General features: G+C 50.0%; 1 protein-coding gene across 2 annotated transcripts; it reads right to left on the bottom strand.

The window, feature by feature from the left end:
- Window positions 1–634: 634 nt before the first annotated feature.
- Window positions 635–11,578, bottom strand: rgmd (RGM domain family, member D). Of its 2 annotated transcripts, XM_029148569.3 has the most exons (5): window positions 11,369–11,578; window positions 8,334–8,374; window positions 6,580–6,728; window positions 3,618–4,129; window positions 635–2,092 (listed from the first exon to the last, which is right to left on the bottom strand). In XM_029148569.3, exons 2-5 carry the CDS (start codon window positions 8,369–8,371, stop codon window positions 1,397–1,399), a joined length of 1,395 nt encoding a protein of 464 aa, XP_029004402.1. In that variant the 5' UTR covers window positions 8,372–8,374; window positions 11,369–11,578; the 3' UTR covers window positions 635–1,396. The 2 variants fall into 2 exon arrangements, with proteins under 2 accessions (XP_029004402.1, XP_029004401.1); XM_029148568.3 differs by lacking the exons at window positions 8,334–8,374; window positions 11,369–11,578 and having other exon boundaries at window positions 6,580–7,024.
- Between the last annotated feature and the right edge of the window lie 243 nt (window positions 11,579–11,821).

Genomic DNA, 11,821 nt, shown 5'->3' on the forward strand with positions numbered 1-11,821 from the left:
ATGATTGATGTGAGAGGCAAGAAATCGACTGAAATGATTTCATCTCTTTGGCTCTTGAACGTGACGGACGTCTCTGTCAGAGGCACCTGAACCCACCATGTGTGAGATAGATGCATGAAGGTGCAAATAGCCTGCACCCTAATAGTAAAGCGCCATCGCCCCGGTCCTCCCAGTATGAAGAACGACGGCTTCACTCAGTGAGGAGCAGCCTGAGCTCGGTTTGAAGGAACGGGACACGGACTCGGTCTTTGACCAGATCAGGCTCAAAATTAGCTCTAAAACGGATTAGATCATGTCTCTAATCAAAGAACTCATTGTTCACATGTATTGCAAATATCAGCACCGTGTGTTATTGTTGTCGTTGGCCCTGACCCGGTGTTAACCGCAGACTAAATCTTATTTGGAGCCACGCAGACAAAAGCAAGGCCAGCAGCCAGCTCAGCACTCAGAGGTAACATTTACACAGGGGGCTGAGAACATGCTGTGGATCCCCCACAGCTACACAGCCAGCTTGTCACAACTGTCTTGTATATTTTAGGGCCGTCGGACCTTGTGGACTGAGGACCCCATGAGGACAGAGCGGGCATTACAGATGCTTCTCAATAAAAAGTTCAACACAGAGATGAGGCAGGGCTTCGTGTGGAGCGTTCAACACTTTAATACAGAAAATTACAAATGCAACACATATTAGGTTACTTTTATTAAAATGACTCAAAATAGCAACTAAACACAACAAATGTAAAACACATTACAGTTAAAAGCATCTATACACAATATAACACATATATACACTCTTTTAATATATTATTATATAAAGATTTGTTTTTTCCTTTAAACTGGGAGCCAGGCAGCTTGAAGAGGGAGCGTTTCACAGAATAATGAGAACTGTTGACACCGACGCCGTACATGGATAGGTAGTTTTTTTTACATACTGTTGTTGGATTCTGTGAGTTTGGCCGGTCTCTGAAATACTGTTGCAGCGAACAAAGACATGACAGTGATATACAGACAACACGCTGTTAGTGCCAGTAAGTGCTTTTGATATTACTGGATCATACAGTGAGGAGTGTGTTTGGAGGTCGGGGCTCGTTCTCAGCGAAAAATATATTTACAAGATCGGTGTTTGACGGTTGCAGAGGCGGTAGTACCCCCAATTAATACTGAGCTGCTGAAAACATTTTCTTCCTGATGCCCAAACTGTGTGATTTGATGATTTTCTCCGAGCACAGAGATGCGTGGATGAATCTGCACTGTGTGAAATCCTTCAAATGACAACGGCAAAAAGTTCACAACATTCACAAGTTAAAATCAAAATGAAACACGTCAGCGCTCCCGTCACTCTGTCCTCAGGCGGGTTCTGCTTCCTCGTTTGCCTCCATGAAGAATCCTTTTTTTTTTACAAAAGCAGCAGAATGAGGAGTAGGAGCGGGAGAAGGGAGTTCCTGGCCGCTGCTGCGACCGATGTGTGCGACAGCCCTCCGCTGTGAGGACGAGGAGTCCTCGGGGAGCTCTGCTTCAGTTTACTGGGCGGCAGGGCCTTTAGATCCTCCAGGGCGCCGAAGGCCGCCATGGAGAACTCGGGGTCCCCTGTGGTCAGCAAGTCAAACACGCACGACTGGAAGTACACGTCCTCCACCTGCAGAGTCTCCCTACACTTGGCCGTGGCCCGCTCCACCGTGTAAACCTGGTGGGGGGGCCTCAGAGGGCCCAGCTCCGTGTTGGTGCCCTGCAGGCGCGGCTGGCTCTGGCGGCTCAGCGTGTGCTCTTTGATGAGCTCGTTCCGCGGGCAGCCGTGCAGGCAGAGCTGCAGGCCGCCGTTGTCCTCAGAGAAGTCCAGGGTGTCCTCGGGCATGCGGATGGCGAAGGTCAGGTAGCTGCCCACGCGCCGGATGATGATGGAGGTGCCGATGTAGCGGGCCTGGATCTTCACCTGCCGGCCCACCCCGGAGCCGCCGCGCTCCACGATGCTGAGGCTGCCGCTCTCGCCGCCGCTGCGCGTCCCGTCCTGGAAAGCTGAGGGCAGGTCCTCGGTAGTGGCTTGATAGACCTTCTGGTCCGTACAGCCGTGGTAGGACTTGAAGATCACTGTGATCTGAGGCAGCAGAGGAGAGCGAGGTTAGCATGAGAGGATGCATTGAACATATGCAATGTTAATTCAAATGTCATACTTCATGTAACACATTCAAACGTTTTGTGAGTGTAGCAACTGGCTGCGTGAATCCGGAATGGAATCAGTACCAATTATAGCCACAAGGTGGCAGCAGTTAATCACACATCTAGACAGCCATGGAGCGTGTTCATGGCCCTCGGTGGCCTGTGTTTCTGCGGCTGATGGTGATTAGTTCACTGATGTCATCTACAATGTAAATGCATTTGTTACTAGGCCAATATTCAGCAGATTGCGGGCACTGGTCTTTTTGTTTGTAAACTAAATTTCTACAAATTACTGCCGATAAGTTGCTCTTCAACATTTGCTCCAACGACTCACAAAAGCCTCAGCTCTCCAGCTGTCCTCCATCGCTTCTCCTGCTCGCATTTGCTGAGTGACCGACTGCGATTCGAGCTTTGAACGCGCCTTGGCGAAGCAGCGGCTGTGGTTATGTTTACACTCGCAGGGATACTGTATTTGACGGATGATTTCCTGTCCCAAGTCTGTCAGCTCCAACGGCATGATGGGGGCATGCAGGTGCTGGCGTACACTTCGCTGCACCAGCGCCACAGGTTTACATTAGGCAGCTCAGCAGGGGGCCCAGTGGATGCTTGTGGAGGTATCTGTGCAGAAACCTCTGATGCAATAGCTGCACTAGTTCACTCCTTGAATAAAAACGGTGGAGTGTGGGACTGCTACAGATTACTTCAAAGCTTTACTTGAGAAGTTACTTACTTTAGTAAAACAGGAATTATTTACACTTCAGGTATAAAAGAAACATTTAACTAGGAGCTAATTAACCTGGTTTAACACACACAGTCAAGGCTACGTCCAGATGTGTCTGTGCCAAGATTCAGATATAATAGACTTAAAGGTCTCAAACATAAAAAGCTGAAAACACAAACGACTGGCCTACTTAATTAACAGAATCAAAAACAACCTCTGCTGCTGCTCAATTATGAGGCTGATTCCTTTATTTTTCCACATTATTCCATATTTACACAAAAAGCGCCTGTTAATTATTTGACCAGAGGGGTGAAAAAACATTCCACATCGTGGCGGTGGAGGAAAATGTTTGAGTGAGCGTTAATCACTACCATATGACCACCCATGTGTTAAAGGTAGAGCGCTCAAGCATGTCTGTGATTCAACACCAGTGAAGGTTCCTCCTCCTCCTCTCCCCCCCTCACAGATCTGAAGGAGCTCCAAGACAAGAGGAATGCTGGAGGCTCAAGAGGCACCGAGGAATGACTATTAACTTCACGTTTGATTCCTTATGCGCAAAAACAGCCTGCTCATATAGTCTGAGCTGCTACACTGGGAGGGTTGCAACTAGTTGTAGTGAAAACAGCTGAACCTTTATTTGATTAACATTTGCACAAGCTAATGTAGTGTTTGGGCTCTTCCCAAAGGTCGCTTGACCTTATTTATTTCCACCCAGTCACCTTCATGTATTCACCCGTCTCACCTTGCTAGTTGCCGTGGCGCTGGAGCCGAGGACAACGGGCACGTTGGTCACCTGCACCGACAGGAAGCGGTTGTCGATGAGAGGCCACGCCCCCTCCACCTTGCAGGTCTGAAACTCGTCCCGGAAAGTCCGTAGGTGCGGGTCCCCGAATAATCCACAGTGGGCGTATTTCTTCTGCTGGCCCGCCGAGCCCGACACCAGCACCCGGCTCTCATAGTCGCACAGCTCCAGCACTGCGGGCCGGGACGTGCTGGGCACCTTGGCGGAGGAGGTGGGCCCGTCGCTGGAGCAGTTGTGCTGAGAGAATAACTCCTTGATGCGGAAGACGGCCGAGTGGTAGACCAGGTCCCCCCTGCAGCTGCGCGCCTGCTTTCGGGTGCACAGGGCGTAGGCCCGGAGCGCGATGCAGTAGTCCACGTCTAGAGCCACGTCGTCCTGCAGGCCGCTCGACGGCGAGGTAGAGGCCACGTACTCTGCATTGCAGCGCTGGATTCGACACTGCTGGCAGTGAGCTGGAAAACACAGGCAGCAAACATCAGGCCTGTGCACTGAAATATGGGGATTTTACGTCTCCCGTTCGCGTCTGACATGTGCGGATCCATTACCTCAGCCCGGAGCACGAGGCAGCACAGTTAAAACTTTTCCACTATCAAGTTTAGCTCAATCAGGAGAGCCATTAAAAGCCAAATGCATGAGCTCACGAGGCCACGATCCCACACTGTGCTCCAGAGTCAGTCAGAACTTATTTCCCCTACTAGCCCTCACAGAAACACCAGGCAGCCTCACCGTAGGAGGAAACCGACCCGTGTTAGTTTGCCGTAGGGTGTTGAATGTGGTTTGGCTGTTGCTCAGGTAATTCAAGTCCATTAAGTTGCGCTACACGGCTCTGCAGGGTTTGGTGAAGCTGAGGGGCAACAAACTTCACGAGAATCACAAGAGGAACATCACCGACCTGATGTCCCAGCAGAAGCTGGAGGGGGTGGACAGCTGAAGCAGCAGTGTCGCCTACGCAAGGCTCAGATTATGACTGGAATTAACCAAGGCCTCCAACTAGTTACGTGGGGAATAAATAAGTGGGTGTCAATGAAGAAACATCAGTCTGCATTCACTGCACATCAATCGGTTCCTCTATTACGATGCAATAGTGTTGAGTTTACACCACAAGCTCGATTAATTCTCCCTCCAGCCTGGACACGAGGCGAAATAAGCCCATAGCAAACTCTGGTGCACTGATGATTAACGCATCTTACTGCTCTTCAACACGAGTCCTGATAAACAAAGATGGAGCGAGAGAGGTCAAGCTGGAGGCACGGAGCACCGCGGCCCGGTATCGCTGCGAGGTCACCCGAGTCGGCTGTGATTGACACCTTCTGACAATCACTGCATCAACAATCATGCATCTCCCTAAAGGGCCTTTATGGTCGCTGACCTTAGTGGGCTACCAATAAACGTGCGGTCGGGCCTCATGGGAAACACAAAAGCAGAAAAGCCCATAGAGAAAACAGCAAAAGCAGAACGAGCAAACAAGCGGTGTTTGTGTTAGTAATAGTATATTAGTTAGTACATGTTAGTACATTAGTACATGTGGGTTACAGGAACTAATAAAGACGTGTTGCTGTTTCTGATTCTTTTAGAGTAATCTTTATTCAGCCTATCAAGTGTTGAATATCTCACGTTTTTACTTAAATAGCAGCTGATGTAATATTATTATTAAGTATATTTGCAAAGGTGACCAATAAAATGACACCAGATAAACTACTTTTGAAAAAAGATCAACTAGTGAGTCACTTTTGACTCTGTTCCTATCGTTTAAGGTCCTCAAGGTGCCAAGAAAAACTTTTGTCAATGCATAAAAAGTTTATGTATTGCATTGGGAGATCTTGATAAACGATCAGAGATGTAGCTTCAACAAAATATGTTTTGCATTTTCATTAAACTCTAGTTACACCAAGTTATTACAAGTCACCAAAACAATAAGAACCCGTAGAGAGTGTTTATCTCAAAACTAATAACTGTTTGTTTATATGTTCTTATTCTATGTTTTTCCTGAGTTTTCATAAAAACATAACATAACAATCTTACAATGACAATAGTTTTTGTTGTTGTCATTGTTCTTGTTGTGTTTATTGCTAAACATTGTAGTAAATACACAGGCTGGAAACAAATTCAATAAACAGACTAAACTATCTCAATTATTTATTATGTTCCCACGTGTTATAAAGCAGGCGCTGTGTTTAAACTGTGACATTAGAAGATAAGAAGAAGAACAACAGCTTAGCAACAAATCAGGATCCACAACAACATGATGGTGCGAGTGAAGCAGCGAGGCCAGAGCTGGACGCAGACACGCCGCTAAGGCTGGAGACAGGAGAAACACGGCACCGAGCAGCAGCAGCAGCAGCCGTCCCGCGTGGCCGTGGAATTAACCGATCGTGTCCGTCCATCCCGTGGTTGTGACTGAACGCACGCTCCGCGGCTGCGGCGCCTGGACGCAGGCTGCCGCCGCTGCTAGCCGGGCTATGCTAGCTCGCGGCGGAGCCGAGACTCCGCGCAACTCGGCGGAAACTTCGCGGCAGCGGCGGCCCGTGAGTTGGGGGCGACACCCAACCGCGTGTCGGGCGCCGTCGCTCGCGTCGTTGCCGTTGTCGTCTTGTGCTGAGCGGCTTTTAACGGCGTCTCTGCGCGGCGCCTCCACTCGTGCTGCTCGGCTAGCGGCGGCTCGGAGGCTCCGCCGCTACTTTGTGCCCCGAGCGGACGGGACACTTCCAAACAACGGCGACTTTTGTCCGGCTCGAAACTCCCCAAAAACTCCTCAAACCCCAAAGACGGACGAGTAGAAGCAGCGCATCGCCGCCACAAAGTTCAGCTCGAGGCACGCGACGCCGCCGAGGTGAACTTTTTTCCACGGCGGAGCGTGCGGCGGCGCGGTGCGGCGCGGGGAGCGGAGCGGAGCGCCACTTACCTGGTCGAAAGAGCAGCGAAAGCAAGACCATCGTCAGCGTCACACAGTCCCACAGCTGCCGCTTAGCCGTGATTTGAGGTCCGCTTCTCCCCATGCCAATCCATTCAGTTAGAATGGAGATCCTCGACTGCTGCTCATGGACGCGGCGGCTGCGGGAAATCACACAAGAATTCGTCTCCTTCCCAAGCGCTGTCATTCAAAAGGGGCCCCCGTCTTCAGGGCGGCTCTACGAGGGAGGGTCTAAAAGCGTGGCCGGGGCCCAGAGGTGGTTGCTGGCCAATGAAAGACTAATTATTCACTAACCACTTGATATTTACATGCAGCGGCAATTACCGAGGGTCATCATGACTGAATCATGGTGACGGTGCTCCGTTTATACAGGAGCGGGCCTTTTACATGCAAAGGTGGAAGAGAGTTGATGAGAGCCCTTTGCACCACAGAGCATCTGTGCCGTTTGTCTCCCCCCCCCCCAGGACAAATGTTTGCGTGTGTGTGTGTGTGTGTGTGTGTGTGTGTGTGTGTGTGTGTGTGTGTGTGTGTGTGTGTGTGTGTGTGTGTGTGTGTGTTGCGCATTAAGCAGGATTTTCTCACCTGCTGTTTTCTCACTCTCAGACTCCACTGCTGGAATAATAGGCCTTGATTGACAAGCGTGACTGCCAACCGACAGATAATGTCTCGTTCGGTTTATCTGTTCGCTCCAAATCCCCGTTTTAGACTCCAACCTGGTATTATCGTGACATTAACGACTGATAAGTAATGACTCAGTAAACAGAGTCCAGCTTTAACGGCCGTGTGATTCTCTGCGCTGAACTGTATTCGTGTGTATCTGGAGCTGAACGTCCTGTTTACCCACTGGTGTTTACCTGCGAAGCACCGAGGAATTCTTTATGTTTGTCAGTCACAAAAGTGCGGAGAAAATTCCCAGACTCCATTATTTTCCTCAGAGCAAATCTCGGCGCGTTATAAATGTTTCCATTACATTTTCCGCCAGCGACTCGTGTGTTACTCTTTTCCTTTTGTGGCCAACTTTCCATTTCTCTCACTCCTTCAACGACACTCTGTCTTTCATTTGCACAGCTGCTGCGAGGCCGGACCATCTGCGAGGCACACAGCCTCACCAGCAGACACACTCTGTGGTTTCTGGGCCGTGCAAATAACGAATTTTAACGCACCGGCCAATTACTGAATAAAATATTGACTTTTTGTTGCGTGTGTATTTTCCAGGGCCGGATTAAAAGGTAAAGTTTTGTTTTGGCGCAGCTCGACGGCTGGAGGCTGCAGCCGAGGGTCTCCCTCCGCGCCTCCCTGCTGACTTTATGAGGGAGAAGTGAACCCAGACACTTATTGGATCACTGATTTTTCTATACACATGCAGGCTCCTCCGGCCACACAATTGTGTGATTCAGGTGGCCTGTCAGGCCTGTGAAAGGTCCTCACAGGCCCGTGTTGATGCGGGGCTGATATATATAGTGGAGGGAGAACTGAAGACAGCTCAACCCAAGTGGAACGTGTGGATTGTCCTGCGCCGCCAGCGGGGCCTCTGTCACACTGGAGCCACTGTGCCAAGTTTATCCCCAGAGGGCTCTACCTTTCTCTGTTTGTTCAGCTAATTTTGGAGGCTTGGCCGGGTTGATCTGCTTTATGGGCTCACTTTATGGTCACATTTGCAAATTCCCTCCAACAGGTTGGATTTTGGACGCAGGGCAGTGACGCAGTGTGTGTGTGTGTGGGGGGGGGGGTTTCAGACGACTCACCTGTTGCAGGGTTTGTCTTTACAATCAGCTGGCACCATTTCCTGAGGAAGAACGGAAAAAGGAAAACACGTGGTTTAATAATCTAACAGGTGGAGATAAGAAAATGCAGAATCAAAGCCACGGTTGATGAGCTGCAGCGAGTCGCTGCGTGAGCCGCGGTTCCACGCTGCAGAACTGACCAGTGGAGCAAACAGGGGGTCCAGGTGGACGCTAAGGATGGATTCAGCACATGAAAGAGGCCGCCTGTCAGCCTTGACGGGTGGAGAAAGACCTCTTTCTTCCAGCGTCTCCTTATGAGCATATTGCATTGCATGACCCTGCAAATATGTATACACTAGTAGCTCCACAACAAGTTGGACTGAAGCGAGGAGTGGGCGGATGACGAGGGCGTAATATCGGGGAAAAAAAACACGGCCGGTGACAGTGGGCCGCTTGTTCTGGTACAAAAGAAAACACATAAACAAAGAACCCGTTCTGTGGGGCCGACAAGGAACACGCCGAGGTTTTTTTTGTGTGTTTAGAACAGCATTACGATTAAAAAAAGGAGGTAAGATTTTCAAAACTTCAGGCACTGAGACAGAAAAGTTGGAGAGCGAAGGCAAAGAATGGTAGAGAGGGGGGAAGGGTGGAGAAAAGGGGGAGAAAAGAGGGAGTGAGGGATTGGGTTTCCTCTGACTGAGTGTCTGGGCAGCTCCACATGTTCCTCATTAAGGTCCTCACACTGTGGGACCAGCTCCACACCGGGATGCTTGTTATTGTTATTAGGCCGTACGTGCTGTGGTCTGGTGGAAGCCCAGAAACACGAGCGATTCAGGACCGCGTCGTCAAACCCGGGACAAACAACTGCGCTGACCTCACTGCCGCAAACCCTGTGGACAAGTCACTGACACGGAGGCTTTACAGAGTGTAAATGTAAAACCACAGAAGAAGAGTCAGGCACTGGAAAACTTAAATGGCGGTGTTTTTTTCTTAGGCAAATGTGATGTTTATGAAATAATAAAAGGTACAGTTGCAGGAAACCGTTGATGCTTCTGGTCCTTGTTTAATTTCATGCCCATCTAGATTTGTCAACTGAGACGTGTATCGTGTTTCTCCTTGAGCCCGATAACATCAGCGATTTGAATCAGGGGCAGCGCGCGCCCTCTGTAGCCCCCGCTAGCACCACACGGTTGCAATATAACAGACACACTTATTGAATTTTAAACAGGAACCGGAGCAAATTGGCTGTTTTTTCTTCCGCGGGCCCCCTGTCTGAAGCGAAGCGGGCCGCGGCCCGGCCGAAACGCAGGGCGAGCGAGGCAGGGAGCGAGCGAGGCCGCTGTCGGAGGGGATCAGTTATCTGAGCGCAGATAAGGTGGGCTGTGGTGTGAGTGTATACAGTGCGGCGCTGATAGCATCTCCGCTCAAGGATCCCACTTACGGAACCCTGATTGATAGCTGACGGCGCGCGGGGGGGGGAGTTACCCCTCGGTAGGCGTCCACGTGAGCATCTGTTTGCTGCCTCCTCCAGCAAACAGCCACGATCACACATCGGCTGTGCAGAGACTGTGCTGCTCAACAAAGGCAGCGTTTAAAGACATACACAGGCGAATATAAAAGGAAAATCTCGCTGGTACCGTCTCATATTTCAGCCCGTCGCTTCTGTCCGCACCGCACAGAACCAAACCTGCCACAACCCAGTCCTCCCTCCTGTTCCGCAGAACAAATGTTGACACAGCGTCAACCCCATCCTTGTGAATAGACAGTCAACTAACAGGTAACCCAAGCTCCGGGGTCACGGGGTCGACCCGGCCTGATGAGGGATGATGGCCAAAATAAATGAAGAGCAGCATACAGAGGAACCTCTGATGTCCTCAACCCTAAAGGGAGAGAGTTCAGGGCCATTTGACCTCTGACCCGAGCCCTGACTTTGTGTTTGTGTGTGTTATGAGGCTTAAATCTCCCCAACGTGAATGTTCCTATTATTTTTCTACCTTTTTTTTTTCCTACAATGTTAAATGCACCCGCCCATTGTGTCCTGTAGTGTTAATGAGACCTTATTCTTACCAAACATGAAGACGCTGTAGCTCATTGCTGATCAATGCTGAAGGTCACATTTTGAACCTGATGTTTTACTGTTCATGATGCCGTTAACGCTTGCAGCCAACTACAACATGAACTCTGGGTCTCATGCTTCCAGTGAGACGACCCAGAGGATCCTGAGCTGATTCTCTCCTCACATCAAAATATTTCCTTTATACTTTTTCACTGGTCAGCAGTAAAAATCATCTGTAAATTTAATTTTCCAGGGTTATGTGTTAATATCACTCCTATTGCTTTAAACGGGTGTTTAGTCTATAAGGGCATGTGGGAGTAATGTGGGACTGCTGTTAGGTCCTTCACCTCCCACGCGAGGTATTTGTGAGTGTTTTTCCACCTGTTTGCCGCAGATGCACATGTGATAAGCGCCCGTCCTTCACTAAGTCTGCAACTGTCACTATTGTTTGGGACCCGGCCCACCCCAGCAAGAGCCCCGCGCCAGGAATAGACGGCAATAACTCATCAGAAAACAAACGTAGCCACTCGTTGAGGGCGGTTTTACCCGAGGAGGCGGCCGGGGACAGTGCCTCCAGCAACGGGGCCAAAGCGGAGGCTTCTGCCGATGCTCCGCTCTCAGCACGGAGCTGTTAGGTGGGAGCCCTCCACGTGGAATGCTGGGAAACTGATACGGCCGTTTCCACCCCTTTTGCCTCCCAGCAGATGTTTCTCACATTTACTTGCCTAAGTCCTGAGACGATCAGCTCCTTATATGGTTACATGGGATCATGCTTATCACACAATCAGAAAACCCACTATTAAGTAAACCCCAGCGCTACCGTGGGATTGTCCCCGACTCACCGTTAGAAGTTAGCTGTAGTGTGTTTTGCATTTACCCAGAATTGTGATGCGTTCGTTAGGAAAAAGCCAGACCTTTATGAACTATTAGAAGATTAGCATCTTCAGGCACGTTAATGCGAGGATGAGTCACGGCAGAGAAGGAGAAGCAAGACACTTACCTCAGGTCAGTATATTTGCGGCACTGCCTGTGTGGCGAATGGGAGCACTGGTCCAACTGGCGCTTGAAGCAGCAGCCGCAGCGAAGCCTGCTTCCTCCTACGGCCTCTGCCAGCCAACTAAGAAGCCGGCCGCCACGGGGACTGATGGACGGCGGAATCAAGGCACATGACAACAGCTGTCCGTTTCAAGAATCGGCACTTTGATTAGAGCGGGACGGTGGAGAGCGACGCGGCCTAATTCCTACATATCTGGGTAGGGCACTTCTGAGAAGAGAAAAAACGCACAAAGCGCTGCATGGAAAAAAGGAGCACAATCACATGTGTATGCTCAATCAACACACTTATGAGCACGCCCACATTTATATTATGCCACTTATATTCATAGATCCTGCATGTGTCACTCTTGGAAAGCGTCCCGTGTTTCCTAATAGTGCGTCAAACGGGACGTGACAG

This window comes from Betta splendens, chromosome 4 (genome assembly GCF_900634795.4).
Source record: "Betta splendens chromosome 4, fBetSpl5.4, whole genome shotgun sequence".
Taxonomy (NCBI): Eukaryota; Metazoa; Chordata; class Actinopteri; order Anabantiformes; family Osphronemidae; genus Betta; species Betta splendens.